This window comes from Xenia sp. Carnegie-2017, unplaced genomic scaffold (genome assembly GCF_021976095.1).
Source record: "Xenia sp. Carnegie-2017 unplaced genomic scaffold, XeniaSp_v1 HiC_scaffold_5, whole genome shotgun sequence".
In the NCBI taxonomy this organism is placed as follows: Eukaryota; Metazoa; Cnidaria; class Anthozoa; order Malacalcyonacea; family Xeniidae; genus Xenia; species Xenia sp. Carnegie-2017.
Window position 1 is genome coordinate 287,305 of NW_025813515.1, and position 24,177 is coordinate 311,481.

General features: G+C 34.4%; 1 protein-coding gene and 1 long non-coding RNA gene across 7 annotated transcripts; one reads left to right on the plus strand and one right to left on the minus strand.

Moving 5' to 3' along the window:
- Nucleotides 1–4,717: 4,717 nt before the first annotated feature.
- On the minus strand, nucleotides 4,718–10,907 carry LOC124456465. Of its 5 annotated transcripts, none has more exons than XM_047006913.1 (10): nucleotides 10,636–10,907; nucleotides 8,326–8,374; nucleotides 8,175–8,216; nucleotides 7,981–8,076; nucleotides 7,445–7,528; nucleotides 7,234–7,323; nucleotides 6,844–7,052; nucleotides 6,132–6,291; nucleotides 5,760–5,865; nucleotides 4,718–4,843 (listed from the first exon to the last, which is right to left on the minus strand). In XM_047006913.1, the coding sequence occupies exons 1-7, from the start codon at nucleotides 10,657–10,659 to the stop codon at nucleotides 6,889–6,891; spliced, it is 549 nt and encodes a 182-aa protein (XP_046862869.1). In that variant the 5' UTR covers nucleotides 10,660–10,907; the 3' UTR covers nucleotides 4,718–4,843; nucleotides 5,760–5,865; nucleotides 6,132–6,291; nucleotides 6,844–6,888. The 5 variants fall into 5 exon arrangements, with proteins under 5 accessions (XP_046862869.1, XP_046862867.1, XP_046862868.1 ...); XM_047006911.1 differs by lacking the exon at nucleotides 10,636–10,907 and adding an exon at nucleotides 8,804–9,249; XM_047006912.1 differs by lacking the exon at nucleotides 10,636–10,907 and adding an exon at nucleotides 8,804–9,249 and having other exon boundaries at nucleotides 5,729–5,865.
- An 812-nt stretch (nucleotides 10,908–11,719) lies between these two features.
- LOC124456483 lies at nucleotides 11,720–19,672 on the plus strand. Of its 2 annotated transcripts, none has more exons than XR_006952301.1 (3): nucleotides 11,720–11,847; nucleotides 16,787–16,862; nucleotides 19,467–19,672. It is a non-coding gene; the product is annotated as an uncharacterized LOC124456483 (long non-coding RNA). The 2 variants fall into 2 exon arrangements; XR_006952302.1 differs by lacking the exon at nucleotides 11,720–11,847 and adding an exon at nucleotides 16,612–16,697.
- Nucleotides 19,673–24,177: the final 4,505 nt, after the last annotated feature.

A 24,177-nucleotide genomic window follows, 5' to 3' on the forward strand; every position in this document is an offset into this window, starting at 1 on the left:
TTAAGATTTCTTAAATGAATATTGAATATACACCTAAATACACGTAAGGTTAACTACGGTGCTCTCTGTTGCCTATATTCTAAAAACTCTCTCACAGTCATATTTACTGAGTAAAGTTTCAAATTAATCTTATAACTGCTAGAAGACCTTGTATTTATTCCACAGATAGAAAATAGTGCAAAGTTATGTTGATTTTATCATCTCAGATCCCATATCATCTGGTAGGTATCCGCACATCAATGTCACATGAAAGCACTCAGTAATAGTTGTGCGACAGTTTTAGTTTAAAGTTTTGTAAATCATTTATAAAAATTTTGAGCTTTTGGGCTTTTTTTATTTTATTGAATTAACATCGCAAAGAGCATACTATAAAAACAAAAGAACGTAAATAACTTCTAAATGACAAAGAGCAATGCTACAGCCTTTAAAATATAAAAATTTTCATCTCATAGGCACTTTAAACGTCATAAGTAGTTGTACATTTCCAAGTATAACATTGGGTTGAATTGTAAGGGATATTCTATACCACTTAGTAAATATGTATGCTTTATAATTTATGAAGCAATAGATAAAGCTGATAAACCACCTGCTGAAATTCACTATCCCCCAGCTACAGGACCACCTTTCACTTGAGGGAAACGAATGTAAATTATAATCCCATTTTCCCCCAAAATTGGGTGGAATTATCAATAACCATAATTGAACATTTTTTGAAAGCCAAAATTTAAATTAATCAAATAGAAGCATTCGTATGTACTATTATTTGAAGCATTCGTATGTACTTTTATATGTCAGGAAAAATGGCTATTCTTTTCTACACATAAACTACGTAAAAAGAAATAAATCATCTTCTATACTTTAATAACTTCTTCCGAGTGAATGAATTTCAAAAAAATTCGTTTTCAGACTGGACCACATACATTTGCCAATAAAATTATAACTGAGAACATAATTATTTTAAATAAATGTATAGCCATAAATGCCTTTCCTATTACAATGTACAATTTGAGATGTTTACGTCAGAAATTTTTTAAAAACTTCAACCATAATATTGGCATTTTTGACACAAAAACAGTGTATTAGCAATCGAGCCCAAAGACTAAATTTTACCGCTCCTAAAAGATGTGTGTGACATTTTTGGTAAGTTAGAGCAGTTGAGAATAAATTAAACAGATCATCTATTTGTAAAATAATTCAGAAATTTTATCTTCAGAAGATTGTCAGACGATCAAAAAAGGCTCAAAGTCAGACGGTCAAAAATGGTTCATGTTCATGTTAACTTTATCGGGAGCACGTACTCTAAACAAGTTCTTTTACAAAATGAATTCTGTCTTTAGTTTTGATGATTGTATATAACATGAAATAGAAGTTTAGTCTCTTACGAAGGTCAGTGTTTTTTTAGACTTAACCGAAATAAAAAATCCCTAATGGCAAAACCTGAACGGTATATACCAAAACCGAGCGCGAAGGCACGAGAACTTGGAGAATACTGAACAGGAAAAAACCACTAGGGATTTTAGCCGAAATTTCGCGCTCCGGGGGAACCCTTACAAACAATAATTTTCACATACCTTTGAAGCAATTCAAAAAGCCAAAACGTCAAAAAAGTAAAAGAGAAAAATTAGAATGCACTTTCAAGATTGAAAATATGGTCTTGAAGGTATATAGACATTTTTGTAAAATTCTCCATTTTTAACGAACACGGAATTCGCCACAGTTTACCGACACAGAAATCTATCATCGAACTTAACAATTTTCTACTTTGAACGAGAAAATTGTTTTTGATGGGAATTTCGTAAAACGTGTGCTTTTTAACATCTAATCCATATCCAAGTCGTATCTAGCGCAACTCAAGCGTCCCTATTTTGCACCATTTCATTCAGTGCTTTGCGCGCCCGGTGTCACTAACGCCTAAAATTTTAGAGCCAGCGTTTGCTTCACGACATGGATTAGATAAAAGTACTTCAAGTATTATGTAGAGCCGAACGAGGTTGACTTGTGCAAACACTCATATTAGAAAAATAAAGTCAATATCGAAAAACAATATCAACAGTGATCACCTGAAGAAGCACACGTTGAGTTTGGTTACCGAGGGACTGGGGGTAGTTTAACCAAACAACCGCTGGCGCTTGATTTACGTTATGCTTTATTTTGACGTTTATCACATACTTGACTTTGATAGCAACTGGATTTGGTGAACATGGAAACCTTAGCTACTATGAAGTAAAATATGTAACAACGTCTGCGACCTGTCTTCATACTAACCATTAAAGAAAATAAACAAAGCACTTTTATTAAAACTATGTCTCTCTTTAGGTTTTTTTGAAGACATTCCACATACCTTTACCTGGTGTAATAATCGTTTATTTTATGCTCGCTTGCACTGTGGAAAAAAGTATTGAAATTCCCAGGAATGAAATCTTCTTTAATGAAGACAACATACCACTTATAAACATTTACAGTAATTATTGCCACGCCGCCCCTAAACTGTAAATGTCTTAACAATCAGAATACTTTATAAGTTTCAATTTGTCGAAGTGAAAATGACCGACAGAAAAATCGGAAGTTTCTTCCAAAAATTTTTATTTAGTCATTTCTCTCTATAGTGGGGTTTGTCCTTTAAATTACTAAAGGTACTAACTACACTTTGGTTATCTGAACGTAGCAACTACTCGCCGTAACTACAGCGCATGCCTGAGCTATCTAAACTTTCTACCTGCGCATGGCACCGATATTCCGCCCTGAAAAGGAATGCCAATTTAAGGAGGTAACCCATCATGCACTAAACTTAACCTAACCTGGTACATGTCGCAACTACGGGTGACCTCCAACCGGGGAGGGTTGAACTACTCATGCATTATAGGGGATCCAAGAGTGCCTTAATAGTCAATGTAGAAAGCCGTTCATGAAATTGGCCAACAACAAGGACTGCATGCTTTTACCGTACTAAGGGAAAGACATTTTTTCTTTCCAGCAAAATCACCATCTTTCCTTTGTCTTCAATAGGTCTTGCTCGCTAGATCCAGTCTTCTCGGGTCTTACAGATGCAATTTTCATCCTCTACGCTAAGGTACCATTTGTACCTACTAACCCCAAGTAGAAGTTGCCTTCCTTTGGCCAAACTTCACTTGCATTTCCGATCTAAGCTACATGTGATCCTATCTATCCTTCTGCGAGGCAACGCCCGGGGCAAGCATACGTAGCTACTTAAAGCAGTATATTCACAAAGAGGTTTCCGAAGATAAATCGAGTAAAGCGACACAAATGCATGTCAATAACAGGCTAACAACCGCTGATACAACTTAATGTTTACTAATTCATACACAAATTTTAATAATGAGCTCCAGAACACAAATAATTTTTGGAGTGAAACTGAAAAAACTTTTAAAACCTCTTAATGAAGACTATTTTTGAAATGCAGGAGGAAACTACTATGAAAATGTGTAATTAATTTTATACCTGCATTGAAAAAAATAGCCCTTAGTGAAATATACTGCGCACTGGGATTTGTTGTGGCTTTTGCCCTTTCTGTAAAAAGGCATGGCCTGTTAGCAGGCTAAACTACGTACAAAGCATAATGTAAACTCACGGTTTTCGAGAAATCCGTTGCCAAGTTTAAGGAAAAAACGATGAATCCAATTTTCCGGTTACCTGACAAACGTCCTCCGTTTCGTGTCGACGACGGCAAGCACAGAAGCAAGATTGGCCATTTCTTGCAACTGTGTATGTCGTCTACGGCATGAAAACGGAAACATTTACAGATAGTCAGAAAACTAGTATTTTTACTTTTGTTTTGCATGCTGAAAAAATTCCATGTTTTTATTAGGAAATTTTTTTAATCAATTAATGTCGAAATTGGGCTGCTCAATGGTGGTGTGGTTTTATTCATCTGCAAAAGAAAAACTATGTTAAATTACTCATTCAGTTTACTTAAATAATTGATTATGGCTTTAAGGATTTGTGGAATTTTTTGCTCTTGTGAATAGTGTAATAAGAATATTATTCTTACCATGATATTATTGATATATCGTCGTATATAGTTCGCATGTCTTTAGGATTGGCGGATTAACCAGTGGGAATCGTATCTTAGTTAGATATAATACCCAGGATAGTAACGTTTTGAACTGCCATAGTCCAATAGTCCAATAACCTCGGTCATATTCCAATAAAACAGGGACTTGTTTATGGACATAAAAGTTTAGCTGATGGAAGCATTGCTTGAAAGCAACATGTTCTATTTGCGTTTGTAGTATACGTATGTAGACGGATTGATGGACAAAAGAAGTCTTGTCTTTTCTAACATCATTAAAGTATATACTGTTTCATCCTTGATGATTGTTCGGAGGACTTCCCAGCTGGCAAAATCACGTTGTCTCAACGTTGTACCAACGAACGTTCACTCAACGTCGGAGACCAACGTTGAGTGAACTTTTTTTGTGAACTTGTGAGAACGTGGTGGCGACGTTAGGATGAACGTTGGGATATAAAGTATCTTCAAACTAAACCCAACGTTCATCCGACGTTCATAAGACGTTTATCCGACGTTTATACAACGTCCATCCGACGTTCATACAACGTCCATCCGACGTTCATAAGACGTTTATCTGACGTTCATACAACATATATCAGAATTTCATACAACATTTACCTGACGTTTATCCGACGTTCATTTAACATACAATTAATGAAGCATTATTTGTGAAATCATAAAACAGCCTTTCCAATGATACGAACTAAAGTTTAATTTCCATATAATCAACTTTTAAAACATCTGTGCGTGTTTTAATATAAATATTTACAAAAATGCTAACTAAGCCGATTCCAATAAGTTGCCTTTTCGGACCTGCAAGAAAGTAACATATATAATCATTAGAAAATGGGAGTCTATATATCATTTTTATATGTCTTACCACCTACAACAACATTGACATACTTGTCTGTAAAAGATGCCATTTAAATGGAAAACTGAATCGCCTGCTGTATGTATATCTTCTCAATTTAATTTATACAAACAAATGAATCAAAGTATTTTTTAGTTTTATTCACTTAAAAGCAATCGAATAAATCCAATTATATGAATGCCACTACGTACGTACGTCGGATATAAGAACTTATCTCGCGCTACAACGTCATCTCATACGCACGAGAAACAAAACAAGTGAACAAGACTTTAATCGTTACGGCACCTTTTTCACATTTAACCAACACTGTCTTTTTTATATAAATAATAAAACAATTACTGAATTGGGTTTTCACGTAATATAAAGAATTATCTAGGCATCAATGTGTTCTATCTGCCTCAGCGTTGGTACATTAAACAAACCTTGGCCTTCATAAGTCTTAATTCATATACTATTTCATTCAATAATTGTTTAATATCACGATAAGCAAATTCTTTATAACAAATCTAATCATGCAGTTTGAGTTAACAAAATTTAAAACTTGCACAAATCTAATACCTGCACTAAAATGAACGTTTTTTAAGGTACGCATTATGTATATGTGTCCATTCCATTTTGCTTTACTTATAATTGAAGGACAATGAAAGACACATGCTCACTTTCTTTAAGTGCACATGCCAATAATGTTATTGTGTATTTTTCTCAACTTACACAGACAAGAAAATACAAACATGCTAACTATGAGATTACGGAGTAAAATAAGTTGAGTTTACCCTGTCTAAGTTGAGAAAATCAAACAAAGAAAAAATGGCATCTATATACTTTACCCAGCAATCTATGATGATAATGACATGTTACCTTAAATCTGGAACCACCTTGCTTGCCTAGAGCATATTTTAAAAATTCGGCAATTTGCTCTTCAACCTTGTCCTCGCTGCATCCTTTATGAGCTTTGACGAGGCTTCTAACAAGTGAAATGAAACAGAAAAGACATACTTTATATAAATTGCATAGATAAAACACTAAATCATTTTTGTATGTTGAATGATAAACAACAATTCATTATAGTGACATATGTAAAACAGTCTAATGTATTAGCTTTTAAAACTTGCAACAAAATTTCTTATGACAAGGAGCAACATAAATGGCTGTTTTTCCAAGTCATGAACGAGAAAAAAGAGACAAAACATAGTACTGCTGCAGCAATCATCATCGTTTAATTGTGCTTACTTGTTATAACTTTGCAGAAGGCAAGGTGCTGAAATAGTCGCTTTGACTTTCTGCCTTTTAAACTGTATTGGGACCATAGATTATTTGTTTCCAGCTTTGTCATAATTCTTCTAACACTGTTTGTACAGGTGTTTGCGCACAGTGCTACCAAAAAAAGCAGCTAGTAAAGAGAGTAAAAGATAAATTATATGGAAAAGTTCAATTTAGACATATATATATAACAATTTTGATCTCGAATTGCAAAATAAAACCATCCAAAGTGAATGGTGAGAGCTTTTAGAAAAACCAGTTTCTTCGTTAAAATTTTTCAGCACAAATAAAACGACACACTCCTAAGAGCCTTTTGAAGTACCGTAACGTATTTAAATCACGACAATGCTCTCACGAAAACACGATGCTAGATTTATATAGTTTAATCAGAAAATCTGAACCCTAACGTCATGAAAATCGTCATTAAAATTACGTTTCAGACTTTGACAAACGTGCATATTTTCAAGCTTCAAACACAAATGGTAGAAAAAAAGTCAATATTATGTTACGTAATTGCAAATCAAACTATCGTTTTCACGTTTTCAAACCGATAAAGGGAAAGAGTTATGCCTTCCTTTGCACATTTTTTTTACGTAACACTTGAAAGAGTCATGCATGAAAAATAGGCCGTGACAATAAATATTACTGACTACGTATGGGTGGTTAACTTTCCAAAACTTACCAACTTTCTACTCGACTTTTCTTCATCAAGACTAGAAGATAGGCCTTAAAGTTCTTCAACCCAATCGAAAGGAGTACGTACAACATCTTCCAAAATTTCGTGCTCGTCTACACCTTTCTTATTGCTTAACAGAGCACGCAATACTGACAACGCTTCTTCTTGCTTATCAATTAATAATTCCAGTTTGGCGAGAACTGATCTTTGGAAGCCTACAAGATAGATAAGAAAATAATAGAATAACTTATGTATAACCTACGTAATATCTTAAAAATATAAAACCTTACAACATGCTAACAAGAAAATTCAAATAAAACTTGCATCAAATTACTAATTGAATACGCATACATAATAACAACGCTATTCAAAAACTATATACTGTAGAATAGGTACCATTAATGGTTGATTGAGAACGTCTTCCTGCAGGTGTTATGTTCATAAAACTTGTCGAAGGCGTTTCGTGCGATGAAAGGTCATGCGCATCTACAAAGCAATCACGTGTTGCAGTCAGTTGTGAAGAAAAAACATTTCAAACGACACGAAATGAACGTAAATGAAAACGTAACAACAAGACATGCAATAATGAATTGTAAGAAAAGCTTGCCTAAGACACCACTGTTTCGTTGAGAATGTCTTTCTCTTGTTGTGCCAGTTGTAGGAATTCCTTGTGAAGAGACGTTGCTTGTATCTACAGAGAAGACACGTACTGGGTTTAACATATATCTTTATTGAACGCACGAACGTCATTTAAATTAAAGCACTACAAGTTTCAAAATCAGAAACAGAAAGGTGACTAAAATAAAACCTCGAGAAAGTTTCATTTAGTAGTTTGATAGCAAACGCTGGCAATTAGATTTGAACGAATGTATTTTGATTAAATCGTGGTGAACACAACTGCAATTTTAATTATAACAAATATTTTTTCAACTAATTACAACAACATTTTAAAGGACCAACGCCTACAGCACCTGTAGAACATACATAAGCCCTATAATGCAACGATGGACGTTGAAAAACAGTAAATGTACAATACGAATTTTAAAGTTATTTAAAAAGAATCAATCAAAATTATTTCAACATTTTAGTCGACATATTATATGAAAGTTGTTGATTAGTCAGTTCTGATGACAGAAAACTTACCACTACGCTGAGATGGTGTCCTACTAGTAGATGGGAAAGTTATTGCATGATCCTTTGTGTTTAGGATTTCTGGTGCTAGTTCACCGTCATATAAAGCTAGATCAACATTATACTAGTATGAAAAGAGAAATTTTATACATGCATGTTTCTGTCAAAAAATTGTCCTCTTGTAAGGATTATAATAGCGCTTATACCTTTTTCTGCAAGGGAGATCAGCTCGCTGTAAACCGGCAAATCTAAAAAGCAAAATCACACATTACATTTAAATGCAACGTAGCAATATGTAAAAAACTGCACTCCTTTGAATAAAGCAATGGCCTATTGCATTTCAACTATAGTACTTACTTCTAGAATTTGTTGATAAGATTTCATTGACGGCTGAAAGAAATTTTGCCTGTGTACAAAAGAAACTATATGAATTCTGTAGCTTTCCATCTGTCAACTTCCATTAAACTCCTAGGTTTTCGCACAAATGTAGAGGGGATAAATGGTTTAAGCTCCACCAATTTTTTACTAACAGCCTCTACATGAGCAACAAACAATTTAGCAGCGCAATTTCCCTTCATCCAAACCAAAATCAATTTCCACATAACACCCAGACACAGTTGATACATGTAGTCAAATGGAAATTGTTTTACCATATCAACAGGCAAGTTAAAGAAAGGGCTAAAAAAGGGATGATGTTCTTCTTGTATCTGCTTTCTAAAGGAAATATTAGTGCACAATTCCATATTATTATTTTGAGAGTAAGTCACTTGACCAAGCCACTTCCATTTTTGTGTACTCTTGTCACAACCAAAATAACCAGTACAAAGTTTTATACCTTTAACAAGTGCTCTTGCAGGAGCATCACAAACAATGCCCCTTACTGTAACAGTCAGAACCTTTTCCCCATCTTGGACTCCCCTCTGTAGAATATCGTTCAAATCTTCTATAAACTAATCCAAAAACTCCAAGTCTTTTGGCTTGAAGTCACCACATGTTAGGACAATAGGAAACACTACAACAGGTTTGATATTCAAAATGGCACACAACCCTGGCCATACATTTTTTGCAGGACTTTTAAACAAAAGAAGCCCATCAACATTTAAAGAGATTTCAAGATGATTAATGTTCTTAACTGTTTCACAAGGATGCTTTTGAAAGTGTTGTAACAATTGTTCACCAAAAGAAAAGTACATGTAATCCATGCCAGATTTTTTCTGAATAGGAATACATCTTGATGTATGCAACAAAGTGCGAGCACAACTAGGCAAATTTGGATGACCATTATCCTTAGGAAGAGCAAGCAAACCATCAACAGCATTTTGCTTAATTGAGTACTCATTCACCCAATCAACTAACCCATCTTGAAAAGAAACATTTAAACTATCATCTTCAAAATCAGAAGAAACAGAAAAATACCTTTCCCCAATGTCTGCATTCACATGGACCAAAGAATCAGCTTTTCCATGGCAAAAAGAAACATCTAAAATATCAACTTCACCAGAAACAGCACGGTCATTTTCCCCAATATCACAATCATTAAGACCAACTTGCAAAGAGAAAAAACTTTGTTTAGGACTTGTAACGGTTCTAGCTAATTTTTGTAAAGGTTATGAATGTTCACGGTCATTATCAAAAACATTATTGAACAGATTACTACAGCTTGAAGCTCTATTAGCAAAAGTCCAGTTTTTTCTGTATTGCACCTAGTCACGTTTCATTATGATATGAACTAAAATAAATAATAAAATGTAACTGTCACTCTATTTATTTTTGATTGATTCAAACATATCCCAATGTTACAACCCATTCCCCCTAAGTGCTGGTGATCACAACATTTAGTAAAATGTTTTAATAAAAAAATGATGAATCTCATTCACAGGTCATGGTAACTTATAAGTCTCCTCAACCATTTGTAACTTATTCTCTTCTTTACATACATGTATCATAACTAATTAATACATAACCTTAAAATTTTAAGTATAACATTATAGTTTACTTGCTAACAACAGCAAATGGAAAATGTTCTAAGCAACTAAATAGGAATAATTTAACTGACATTGCAAGCTTACTAACCAAATAGGTTAAGTTAATAAACCAATCTAAGAGATGAAAAAGTGGGTTGTAAAGTAAATATTGTCTTGAATGCAATAATTCGACAAACGATACTTACTAGTATTATAAAGCAACCATGCATTGTTCTTACCTTCACTGTTTAAAAACTGCTGTGATTTGCAATAGAAACTACAACTATCTTAAGGTTTAAGGCTACGTGATTCTTAATCAAAAACATTTTGTAAATCACATAATCACATTACCCCATGTTAAAAAATTCAATGATCACAAAAAATTGTAATCATTAAATTTGATAAGTTATTTTTGATAACTATAAACATCAGTTGCGTGAATGATTTGACATACCCTAGATCCGCCCCTGCATGTTATGACAATAAAACCATACGTACTGATGAATACCATATCCAAATGCTGTAGCAAGGTGTAGTGATAATATTATCTTTACAAAATAAAATAGAAATTAAAACTAAGTATAAACTAAGCTTAGTAAATTTGTTTGTTCCTACACCAATATACCCGGACTCATAAAGTCACGACAAAAGTAACATACGACAATCTCTAGATTATAAAGAATGATAAAATAAAGGTACTTACCAAAATTTTTACGCATTGAAACATATTCTAGATCATAACTGCCGCTAAACTTGGAAAGCGAGCCGTGCATTATCTTGTCTTGAGAACTATTAGGCAAATTCAATTCTTGCACGAGCGATTTTCAAATGAACACGAACGCCGATATTTTACAGGTATCGAAATAATTTTAATGTAAAATTGATTTAAAGAACTTGGGTTATCCATGACAGATATTTGAAATAAGTAAAACGTCGCCAAATGTCTTCAATATTTGAAAATCCTTGTTTGCAAACGTTATCCGCCAAACATTTTTATAGTAATTTGTTATCTCTAGTGGGTAACCGGAAGTGCATTTTGCATATATAATATAGGCTTCACATTTAAAAAGAAAAGCTCAAAATAATTCGCGATTTCGCTGCCAAGCAAGAACCCGATGTAGTGTTCATCGCAGAAACATAGCTTGCATGATACTATTAATCTTGAGATATCTAAGTACAACATTGTTTATAAAAACAAAGCTTTTGGACCACATGGAGGTGGGTTAAAATTATGCCAATCAACTAGTTATAAACTGATTAGTTAATTCAATTACGGCAATGGACATTTTTATATTCTTGGTGTGAAGTCGTTTTGAATTATGCTTTTAATAGACTTAACTTTTGCCATCTTACGGATCAATTCTGATTACCAGAAACAGCTTGAAATATACCTAAATGATACAACCAAACATCGGACATGATCTTAACAAATCTTTATAGTTTCTACAATAAGAATTCTATATCAACTTTCCTTCATTCAATTTATCAAAATATGATGTAATGTTATCTTTTCAAGGCGTGAAATTTACTTTTCCCAACATTTAAGCCAACGAAGGCCTGTTTAGTTATATTCAACTTAAACAATCAAATGAAACAAAACTTCTACAATCTGATATTGTGAATTTTTATGTATAAGACCAACTCTTAATTATGGAGCTAAGGTTTTTTTTAACAAACTCCCAAAATACTAAGGAAACGGTAATAAAATTCGAACATGTTAATAAAAACAATAAAAATCATAAGGCCGTATCTTTGCTTTACATAACAATTGACTTTTAATGTTTTAAATTCAGTTGCACAAAATAATTTGCCACGTATCAACTCAACGGACGAAGCCATTTGACGCTTAACTTATCAGAACGTTAAGAAATCTGAAAGATCGAATGTTCAAAGCTTCACCTTCGACCAGTAAAAGGTTTGTAAGACAAAAGACAAAGAATTATGGTGTGTGTAAACGATGTATAAATGAGATCTTACATAGAAGTTGTTCGTCAAATATAATTAATACACTTTTAATAAATATTAGTCTCAACCTAGTACTATAAAATATACATCATAGATACCCGTAGCAACTTGTGATCCTGTTGTTGTATACAAACTAAACAAAGTTACAAATACAAACAATTTGCTTACAAAAAAATCACTGTCATCTGAAGGAAGGCGTGTTTATCATAATGTGCTTGCTTGTTAAGGAATTTAAATTGCTTGTTAGCATGCAATTATAGTTATCTTTGGGTGCGGATAGTATATTTATAAAATATGTGTTGTTTCATTATACTTGTGATAATATGAAATGACATTTATGAATCAGGAAGAAAATTTGGTTTGAAATTGCAAATGACTCATGCATGCCATCGTTGAATATTTTAAACATTTAGTCGTTTTGTCGTTTTGTGACGTTGCAAATATCTTTCGTCGAACTGTTGACGCTAAGGTGATACATGAAAATTCATAGCATTAAATAAATAAACCTAAAAATCTTTGATTTCTGATTTGTAAACAGAGCTTTTGGACCACATTGTGGTGTAAAGCCGATATTCTTTTATAATTATGCCACGTTTGAGGCTCTTCTGGTTAAAATTAGACCGATTAACAAATTATAAACTAATTATTCAATTCAATTACAGTAATGAACATTTTTATAATCTGTGTGTAGAATCGTTTTGACTTGTGATTTTGATAAACTTAACTTTTGCCACCTTACGATGAAATTCAGATTACCAGAAACAGCTTGTAGTTAAATATACCTAAAAGATACAACCAAACATTGAACTTGATGGTAACAAATCTGTATAATTTCTACAAGACTACAACAAGAATTCTCTATCACATTCCCTTCACTTGATTTATCAGAATATAATGAAATGTCACCTTATCCAGCTGTGAGATTTACTTTTCCCAACATTAGAGAAAACAAACGCATATTTTAGATAAGATATATTCTATTTCACGAAATGAGGATCTTGTAAAATACAGTATATATTGAGAGACAAAATACAGAGGTCATTCGTTTACGAATGACAAACAAGAATAACAGTAGGGTCCAGGCCCTTATTAATCAACGATTATCCCATTATGCTCTATCCCCCTAAGTCTTTTCTAGTATAGGAAAACGTAATATAAAGTTGTTCTTTGATATTTGTTCATCCTCTCAATTTTCTAACAGCCCTTTCTTGTTGAAATCGAGTAATCTGCGTAGAGCTAGTGTTGCTTTCTTGCTAGGCTTTGTGGTCGCTGGTGTAGGTTCTCTGGCATCCTCATTTATCTTGGTTACGTTTGATGAAGTTCCATCTGCGGTATCTATGTTCGGTAGTGGTGCTGGCTCCAGGGTATCAGTCTGTGTCGTCGGTCCTAGACGTGGAAATGACGATGTTGGTTTTCTGTTGGCTGGTGTCAATTTGCTGGGAGTAAGGTTCTCCATTGAGACTTTTGGTATCAGCAGCAGGTCCGTATCAATAGTATATTTGGGTGGCCGCTCTTGTACAGGTGTGAAATGCCGGAAAAATTTTTTGTGTCTTAGTGTAATTCTGTTGGACCAGTCGACTTTGACGCGGTATTAATCGTGTTAAAGGACTTCGATGACTGTTCCAGTCTTGTCCCATTTCGTAGGGTACAGTCCTGTTTGGTTCTGTATTCTTACAGGTGGTAATCTTCTTGTTAGTTCTGACCAACGTTCCGCCTCTCTCATGTGCCGGTTTCGTAAAGCCTCCTCTCGAGCATCGAGTGTTTCGCTCCAGGTTGCGTGTGGCCTATAACGGCCTGGAGAAATTGGTATGAAATCCTTAATGGGTCAACCGAAGACGCATTGGCCGGTGATAATTTCGTATCAGTATCGGGCGTGTTACGATATTGTAGAACAGCAATTTGTAAGGCGTCTGTGTTGAGGCTACCAGTGGGGCCGGTATTGTTCGTGATGAGGCGTTTCACAGTTTTAACGGCAACCTCCGCGCGGCAATTTGAGTGCGAGAATGCAACGGAGACGAGGCGGTGGTGTACTCCCCATTGTTTGAGGAACTGCCGTATTTTGACGGTGGTGAATTCTGGTCCGCCGTCAGTAGCGCATTTGTCTGGCATCCCAAAGGTGGTTTCGCACAATCTGTGCGAAGTGCTGGTTCACTTTTCTAAAACTTCACACTAACGATGGGACTGTATTTTTGACACTTCAATAAGTTATTTACAGTGTTGTGCACGATTTTACGTTCCAAGCGTTGGTTCTTCGCGATACGGAATGATTTAATTTGATCTTGTTAAGATTACGGACAACCGCCAATCCTAGAATTGCGTTTTCGAAATTTATTGCCTTCTGCAATACGACTCTATATCATCAAATTTGTATGACCAGGTAATACACCAATAACGTCAACTTTTCCGAACCCCTAAACCAACGCTTGCAAGCTATATTTATGTATAATTATTCGAAAGTGGTTTTTGGGCGTTTACACATGACGCGCAACTTCGCCATTCCGTTTCTCCCTACATCATACCGCAATGGCGCATTGCGGTGAGGAAGTGCATGTTCTCTTAACATGACATATCTTATAATCTATAATAAGACACAGTCACACTCTACATAATTTAACATGACAACTTACAACACACTCCCCACCTTTATTAGTCCCACTAATCAAGCATACTCTGTGTCTTCCATACAGAGTCAAGAGCAGCGGCTCTCTTGCGTCTACCCTCATGTTTTGCCTCCCTTCCTCTCAGTTCTTTTTCATTCTCTTTTTGCTCACATTCCCTTTCGTCGTGCTTTAACTCGGTAGGAAAGAGCTTTTGGACGGAACGATTGAAGTGAATGACTTTCCGTTCTTAACTAGCCTGACCTTAGCGCCTCTTACCACCCCATCTCTCCCTAAAAACAATTCCTCTATTCCTCTGGTTCTCGCCGTCTTCTTTGTTGATCTTCGTCCTTCTCCCCAACTGATAATTTGTGGCATTCCCGCATATCCACTTCGACTTGCAACGCGTCGACAAAATCTTTCATGCCCCACTCTAAGTAGTCTCTTCCCCTGGTAATCGTCAGTTTTAATGAGTCCGGTATTTTTGTTAGAAGATTGGGCACGACTATCTCGCAATACGTCTCCTCCTTTGCACCGAGCGCCTTGAGTCCTCGATAATTCGTTTCCACGGCGTCAAAGAACTTGCGCAGCCTCGTCGTATCATTCTCGTTGTATACGGGCTTTAAGTTCATCATATCATTTACATGTGTCCTTTGCACCATCACTTTGTTCCCGTATCTCCGTTCTAACACTTTCAGGGCTTCTGCATAGTTGATCGAAGTCAGAGCAAGTCCTGAAATTGCTGACTTGGCCGGCTTCTCCACCAGTCCCCTCAGATAGGTGAATTTGTCGACCTCAGACAAACCGTCGTTGTTGTGAATTGAACTTTCAAAAGATTCCCAGAATTCACGCCAATCTTGTATCTTGCCCGAGAACTTTTTCACCTCCAGTTTAGGCAGCTTTACTCTACAGCGTGCTCCGCTGGATACCGTACTTGCTGATGTGTTGGCGAGTTCCTCATTTCGCTTGTTTGTCTCTATCGTGCTCAGCGCTTCGTTGATTTCGGCCAACGCGCCCAAAACTTCACAGCTGTATTCCGATGAGCCGTCAATATCTGCCGCAATATCTTCATCATTTTCTAAACAAGCTCTGAATCTCATCGTCCAACTTCGAAATTGTATCTAATTTCTGTACGAGTACAAGCCGCATTTTTCCATTTCGACTTTCCTTAACGGCGCATTATCGTTTACCATACTTCTCATCTTGTTCAAAACTTTTGTGGCGTACGATTTATGCACACTCTTCGACTGTCGCTTTCTTGTCAGCTCTGATATCGTAAACAACTCTTTATCCTATTTCTGTGTTCTTCTTGAATTCTGCTACTATATCCGGCTCGAAGGACCACGTTTCGCACAATCTGCGCGAAGTGCTGGTTCACTGTTCTAAAACTTCACACTAACGATGGGACTGTATTTTGAATATACAATTTTAACAGTTCAATAAGATATTTACAGTGTTGTGCACGATTTTACGTTCCAAGCGTTGGTTCTTCGCAACACGGAATGATTAAATTTGATCTCGATAAGATTACGGACAACCGTCAATCCTAGAACTGCGTTTTCGAAATTTGTTGCCTTGTGCAATACAACACTAATTCATCAAATTTGTATGACCAGTTCATACACCAATAACGTCAACTTTTCCGAACTCCCGAACCAACGCTTGCAAGCTATATTTATGTATAATTATTCGGAAGTGGTTTTTGAGCGTTTACATATGACGCGCAACTTTGCCATTCCGCTTCTACCTACATCCTACCGCAATGACGCATTGCGGTGAGGAAGTGTTCTCTTAACATATACTATTTTACATGAATTTAATATCCGTTATATCTTATAATCTATAATATGACACAGTCACACTCTACATAATTTGACATGACAATTTACCACAACTCCCACTTTATGGTCATACTTCCAAAATATCTTAAAAACGGTATATTTTATTAAAATTTATACTTATTTCTATTGATCAATTTGTTCCAAATTAAAATCAAACTTATGAAAAAAAACCAATAAAAATCATAAAACCATGTCTTCGCTTTACATAACAATCTATTCTTAAGATGTTTTAAATTTCGTGGCACAAAATAATTTTCCACTCATCGACTCGAAAGAAGAATATATGAATCTTAAGTTGTCAGAATTTTAAATCTTTCTAAAAGTTCAACTGTTCAAGGCTACACGCCATTAACCAGTAAAAGGTTTTTAAGACAAAAAAACAAAGAATTTTCCTGCACGATTACGACGTATAAATGTGACTTATGGAATCTTGTAAATTCTGTAATTGTAGATAAATCAAACGAAGTTACAATTCCAAACAAGAACAATATGCTTACCAAAAACAAATCACTGCCGTCGTAACCAAGGTAAGGCTTTTTTAAAGTATATTTACTTTTTTATGATTCACTACGAAGTACATTTACTTTAAAATCGCAAATGGACTCATGCATGTCATCATTGAATAGTTTAGATATTTAAATCGTTTTAGAAGTAGAAATATTGATCAGCAAGTGTGTTTATCTTTGTCGTAAACTATAGTATCGCTTGTTCAATTTTGTAAGTCCACATTTTAAATGGGGCTAAAGAATTTTGCTTATCTTTGTGATGTTGCAATTTTCTTTCGTCGATGCCAAGTTGTTGATGCTAAGGTTTGTATGTGCAAATTCATTTCATTTTACAATACAATACATTTACAATACTAAAGATCTGGTTTTCTATCAACTTGATAACCTTATAAGTACAGCTAGGCAATCAAACAATCCTGCACATCTGTATGAAAGGAAGCATGTATATGTGACGTTATTCTTGTCACGTGTCCTAAGATATGAATATTACAACTTAATAATTCCTTTTAACACTCCCACTTAATAGTTATATTAACAAAACTAACAAATCTTCGTGATAAAAACTTATAACTTATCATTATTCTTTGATTTCAACTAGTCCCAATAGCTTTGTAAAGTTTTGATATTAATCTTTTGAGAGTATTTTGGTCATTATATCACGAAACATGTCTTCTGTTGGCAACACTTGAAAGAAATGTTGTTATTTTTGACGTGTTATCACACACAGTGATACGACACCTCTACAGTGGGTGACCAAAAAAAGTGTCCTCGTAATGAAATATGAGTTTTGTTTGTAAAATTTATGAAATCAAAAAACTGATTAGAAATAATCGTAATTGAAACAACATTTCTAGTAAACGACAATACTTAAGCAATAATTTACAAAAAAACTGTGCATGTGCAGAAATGTTGACAGTCCTGCAACACTGAAATAATTCGTCATGTTTATATATTGCAACAAAAATCAACACAAACATCAAGCAATTTTTAAAACCAACGCAACGTATATATGAAAATAAAGAAGTCGAATTGCTAAGAGTGACGAACAAGACACCGTCTGCAGATATATCAGAATAAAAAAGGCGAAGGGATCGTGAAATTCGATACATGCTTAATGCTGGAGTCTGTGTTTGTAATTAGGAAGTTGCACAGAAGTTTCTAGTTTTCTACTCATTTACTGTGAAGTAAAATACTGAGTTCAAAGTTGAGGTTAACTTGAGGTGGTAATCACGCCTCCTAGAGGTAGAAAAAAAACAACAGACCACTGAGAGAAGAAATATCTTCATTACTAAAACCTCAAAGTTAGGTACTCTATCAAAGATTTCTTTTTAAATCTTATTGTTCCAGATTTTAAATGCACGCTTTTGATAATCATGGTAGCTTTGCAAATGTCTTTCGTTGATGCTAAGGTTTATTTATGAAAAGTTTTGTCAAATTAAATTATTAAAAAACAGAAATTTTCTGATTTCCTCATCAATCTGATATTGAATATCTTTATAACTTCATCAAAACAGTTAGGCAATCAAAGAATTCTGGACGTCACGTGATACATCAGTGAAAACACAAACTGTGCATCAGCCGTTTCTAACGTCACTTCTGGCATTCAAGACAAAGACAAAACGTATATTTCCATATGAGTTTGGAAGCTCTATAGTTGTCCTTATTCAAGCTAAAGCTTGATTTATTATGTCCTCTGAATGACAGCTCTTTTTTAAACAAATGAAAGATAATGCTGTCAATATTTGTCTTCTTTTTCTGCCTTTTATCCTCATTATGATGCTTCACAGCTTCTCTTCTTGTGTTTCAGAATAAAACTTCGTGGTTAACATCCTTGTCCATAGTGTTTAACACTTGCAAATTTAAAAAAAAGTAATTTCATTTTTTATGAGTCTCGAAAAAGTTGCAAAATCATGCTTTATTATACATTCGAGTTTACGTAAATGATCCCCTCAAAACGCGTTATTTTATCAACATAGATTAAAAATTCTCATTTCATATTAAAATTTATTTAAAATAGTCAGTTATTTGCTTCAGATTTTGCTTAATATTCTAGTGGTTCATGGTCTTAAAATTGATAAAAAACTTTACCATTGCCAATCAATTATCGTATATAGCCAAAGAAAAACAAGATCTTTTGTTACAACATTTTGTAAAACAAATATATTTACAAATTCAAGTTCTATTAAATGCGTTAGACTCTATGAAATTAAATAAACATAAACCTTAGTAACTTTAAAAAAGGCTATTAACTTTAACATTATAACATATTCTTAGATACAGATGCATGACATTCACAAATGAGTACGCAAATATTGAAATATATATTCTTATGTCTGTTTTGTAACGCAAGCTTTAAGGTAAAATATCATATTTTTAAAATTTTTCTAAAGGTTGTTTGACAGGATACTGCAGTTGGTAAAAGCTGTAGCATATATGCTCTCTGTCATTATTAGTTTTCAGGTTCTTTTGTAATTTTAGTACTTTTGGTGAAGTTAAATCAATTAACAAATAAGTTTAATTTTGTCATCATGTAAATTGAGACTTCAATGGAAACTGATAAAGGTTGTATAGAGTTTTTGGAATTGCTTGATTTTTATCTAGTTGATGTATACAAAATTTTTGTAGAGATGGAATCGTCAGGAATAAGAAATCTGTCGTACATTCAGCAAATAATTAATGTGGTACAAAAGGAACTTGCTCAGTTTTTCATTAAACAATGGAATTCTCGTTACAAATCAACTAATGGAGAATGGGATGATACAGAGAACAGTGGTAACAAATTTTACACTTTGGAAGCAGGAAGAAAAATAGACCAAAAAACACGACAAAAATATCAGGATGGAGACACAAGTAAGTGGGACTGTACGATATTATTTGATACAATAATTTTTTCAAATTCAATTGGAAAACATCTTGACAAAAAAACAAAGGATGCTGTTCGTGCACTTCGTTGTGAAAGAAATAAATACGCACATTGGTATGAAAGGGAATGCTCAGATGATGATTTTGATGAAATAGTCAATATCATTGAAAAATCATTTCAAGACATGAAATTTTCTCTCGATGAAATCATTGAAATAAAAATTCATCGAATTTCTTTTTATTCATTCCAAGTTCTTCCTTCAAAACCTAATCATTTTTTCGTTGAACGCAATCAATTACGAGATAAAATTATAAAAGATCTTGAAAAATTAAGGAATGATAACAATGATAAACTGACCTATTTTTACATCACTGGTAATCCTGGCAGTGGTAAATCTCAACTTGCCAGACAGGTTTGTCAAAAAATATCGTGTGATTGCAAAAATAAAACTTTATTTGTAATGACTCTCGATGGAAAAAATGAGGAATCTCTTTTAAAAACTTACTGTGAACTTGGATACCGTTTAAACTGTGACAAGTACATGATTAAAAGATTTGAAGATGAAAACTGTTCCATTACAGACAAAGTGAAGAATTTGCGATCGTTAGTATCCACACGATTAAAATTCTGGCACAATTGGTTGATCATTGTAGACAACGTGGTACAGCTCAGCAAAATTTCTTCGTTACTTCCCAAGTTGGTGACCCATGTGGATAAATGGACAAATCATAGTAACCATCCAGAACACAGATGCCATACCTCAAGACGATGAGTTTAACAAACATATTTCTATCAGAAGTGGAATGAATGATAGGAAATTTTCAACTGTTGAAGCATTACACTATTGAACATGCTGATGATCAATTGTTAAATGAAGTATCGCACGCATTAGATCGTCAACCGCTGGCTTTGGCTGCTGCTGGTTATTATGTCAGTCGTATAAACAAAACAAACGGCTCATTTACTTGGAAACAATATTTAAAGAAAATATCTTCAGAAGAAGAAAACTTGGACGCCACTTTTGTTAAATTTAACTTGGTATATCCTAGAAGTATGTTACAAGCTTCACTTTTAGCTGTCAGACAAAATGCTGAAGAGTCCTCAATATTGGCAAATGTTATTAACTTTTTCTCCGTGATATCGTTTGATCCTATACCACGAGACATTATTATTTGTTATGTTCGAAAAATAGATTCCAAACACTCAAAGGAAGATATATCTCTTTGTTTAAAGGACTGCTCATTGTTCTTGCATTCAGAAAATAATGACATTAGTCTACATCGTATTGTTCACAAAGCAATTATTGTTTATCAATCTGAACATTCAAATGAAGAGCTTGAAATGGAAAGTAACGCTGATCAAATATCTAAAGCACTTTACATGTTTAAAGAAAGAGACGACGAAATCAAATTGATGCCACATCTTGAAAAAATTGTTCAAGATTTAAAGACGAACAAGACAAAAATCAACATGAATACTTTACAAGTTTTCCAATATTTTGTTGACAGATTAAGACATTTTGGAAAATACGATCTTGCTCTTGAACTATTGGATAAATTTAAATCAGAAGAATCTAGTTATGACAAAGCTTGGTTGTTTAGTATCTTCGGTCTTTTATACTGTGACACCGGGAAGTATAGCAAAGCTAAATTACATCATCAAAAGGCTCTGCAAATTCGAAAACAATTGTTAGGTCCAAAGCATGTTGATGTTGCTTGGACTTTAAACAATCTTGCCAATGTGCTTGAAAAAACTAGAAACTACAACAATGCTATCGTGCATTACGAAAAAGCTCTAGAAATTAGAAAACAATCGTTAGGTCCAAATCATGTTGATGTTGCCACATCTTTAAACAATCTTGGTATTGTGTATAATGATATTAAAAAATTCGACAAAGCTATAAAGTTTTTCGAAAAAGCTCTGGAAATTCGAAAACAATCGTTAGGTCCAAATCATGTTGATGTCGCTAGGTCTTTAAACAATCTTGGTTTGGTGTTTACTGAAACTGGAAACTACCACAAAGCTAAAGAGGCTCACGAAAAATCTCTTGAAATTCGACAACAATTGTTAGGTCCAAATCATGTTGATGTTGCCACATCTTTAAACAATCTTGGTATTGTGTATTATAATATTGGAAAGTACGACAAAGTTATAGAGTTTTACGAAAATGCTCTGGAAATTAAAAAACAATCGTTAGGTCCAAATCATGTTGATGTCGCTGCGACTTTAAACAATCTTGGTTTGGTGTTTGAAAAAACTGGAAACTACGACAAAGCTATAGAGTTTGAAAAAGCTCTGGAAATTCGAAAACAATCGTTAGGTCCAAATCATGTTGATGTCGCTGAATCTTTAAACAATCTTGGTGTGGTCATTGAAAATTGGAAAGTACGACAAAGCTATAGAGTTCACGAAAAGCTCTGGAAATTCGAAAACAATTGTTAGGTCCAAATCATGTTGATGTCGCTGCGTCTTTAAACAATCTTGGTTTGGTGTTTGAAAACTGGAAACTACGACAAAGCTAAAGAGGTTCACGAAAAGCTCTTGAAATTCGAAAACAATCGTTAGGTCCAAATCATATTGATGTCGCTGAATCTTTAAACAATCTTGGTGTGGTCATTGAAAAGTTGGAAAGTACGAGGCTAAAGAGTTCACAAAAGCTCTGGAAATTCGACAACAATTGTTAGGTCCAAATCATGTTGATGTCGCTGCGTCTTTATACAATCTTGGTATCGTGTGTTATGATACTGGAAAGTACGACAAAGCTATAGAGTTTTACGAAAAAGATCTGGAAATTCGAAAACAGTTGTTAGGTACAAATCATGTTGATGTCGCTGAGTCTTTACACAATCTTGGTATCGTGTGTTATGATACTGGAAAGTACGACAAAGCTATAGAGTTTTACGAAAAAGCTCTGGAAATTCGAAAACAATCGTTAGGTCCAAATCATGTTGATGTCGCTGCGTCTTTAAACAATCTTGGTTTGGTGTTTACTGAAACTGGAAACTACGACAAAGCTATAGAGTTTCACGAAAAGCTCTGGAAATTCAAAACAATCGTTAGGTCCAAATCATGTTGATGTCGCTGCATCTTTAAACAATCTTGGTTTGTCATGAAAATTGGAAAATACGACAAAGCTATAGAGTTTTACGAAAAGCTCTGGAAATTCGAAACAATTGTTAGGTCCAAATCATGTTGATGTCGCTTCGTCTTTAAACAATCTTGGTATCGTGTGTTATGATACTGGAAACTACGACAAAGCTATAGAGTTTTACGAAAAGCTCTGGAAATTCGAAAACAATCGTTAGGTCCAAATCATGTTGATGTCGCTGGTCTTTAAACAATCTTGGTTTGGTGTTTATGAAACTGGAAACTACGACAAAGCTAAAGAGGTTCACAAAAAGCTCTGGAAATTCGAAAACAATCGTTAGGTCCAAATCATGTTGATGTCGCTACATCTTTAAACAATCTTGGTGTGGTCATTGAAAAGTTGGAAAGTACGACAAAGCTAAGAGGTTCACAAAAGCTCTGGAAATTCGAAACAATCGTTAGGTCCAAATCATGTTGATGTCGCTGCGTCTTTAAACAATCTTGGTATCGTGTGTTATGATACTGGAAAGTACGACAAAGCTATAGAGTTTTACGAAAAAGCTCTGGAAATTCGAAAACAGTTGTTAGGTCCAAATCATCTTGATGTAGCTAGGTCTTTAAACAATCTAGGTTTGGTGTTTACTGAAAATGGAAACTACGACAAAGCTAAAGAGGTTCACGAAAAAGCTCTGGAAATTCGACAACAATTGTTAGGTCCAAATCATGTTGATGTTGCCACATCTTTAAACAATCTTGGTATTGTTTATTATGATATTGGAAAATACGACACAGCTATAAAGTTTTACGAAAAAGCTCTGGAAATTCGAAAACAATCGTTAGGTCCAAATCATGTTGATGTCGCCACATCTTTAAACAATCTTGGTATTGTGTATTATGATATTGGAAAGTACGACAAAGCTATAGAGGTTCACGAAAAAGCTCTGGAAATTCGAAAACAATCGTTAGGTCCAAATCATGTTGATGTCGCCACATCTTTAAACAATCTTGGTGTGGTGTTTAAAAAAACTGGAAACTACGACAAAGCTATAGAGGTTCACGAAAAAGCTCTGGAAATTCGAAAACAATCGTTAGGTCCAAATCATGTTGATGTCGCTGGGTCTTTAAACAATCTTGGTATTGTGTATTATGATATTGGAAAATACGACAAAGCTATAGAGGTTTACGAAAAAGCTCTGGAAATTCGAAAACAATCGTTAGGTCCAATCATGTTGATGTCACTCTGTTTTATACAATCTTGGTTTGGTGTTTAAAAAAACTGGAAACTACGACAAAGCTATAGAGGTTCACGAAAAAGCTCTGCAAATTCAAAACAATCGTTAGGTCCAAATCATGTTGATGTCGCTGCGTCTTTAAACAATCTTGGTT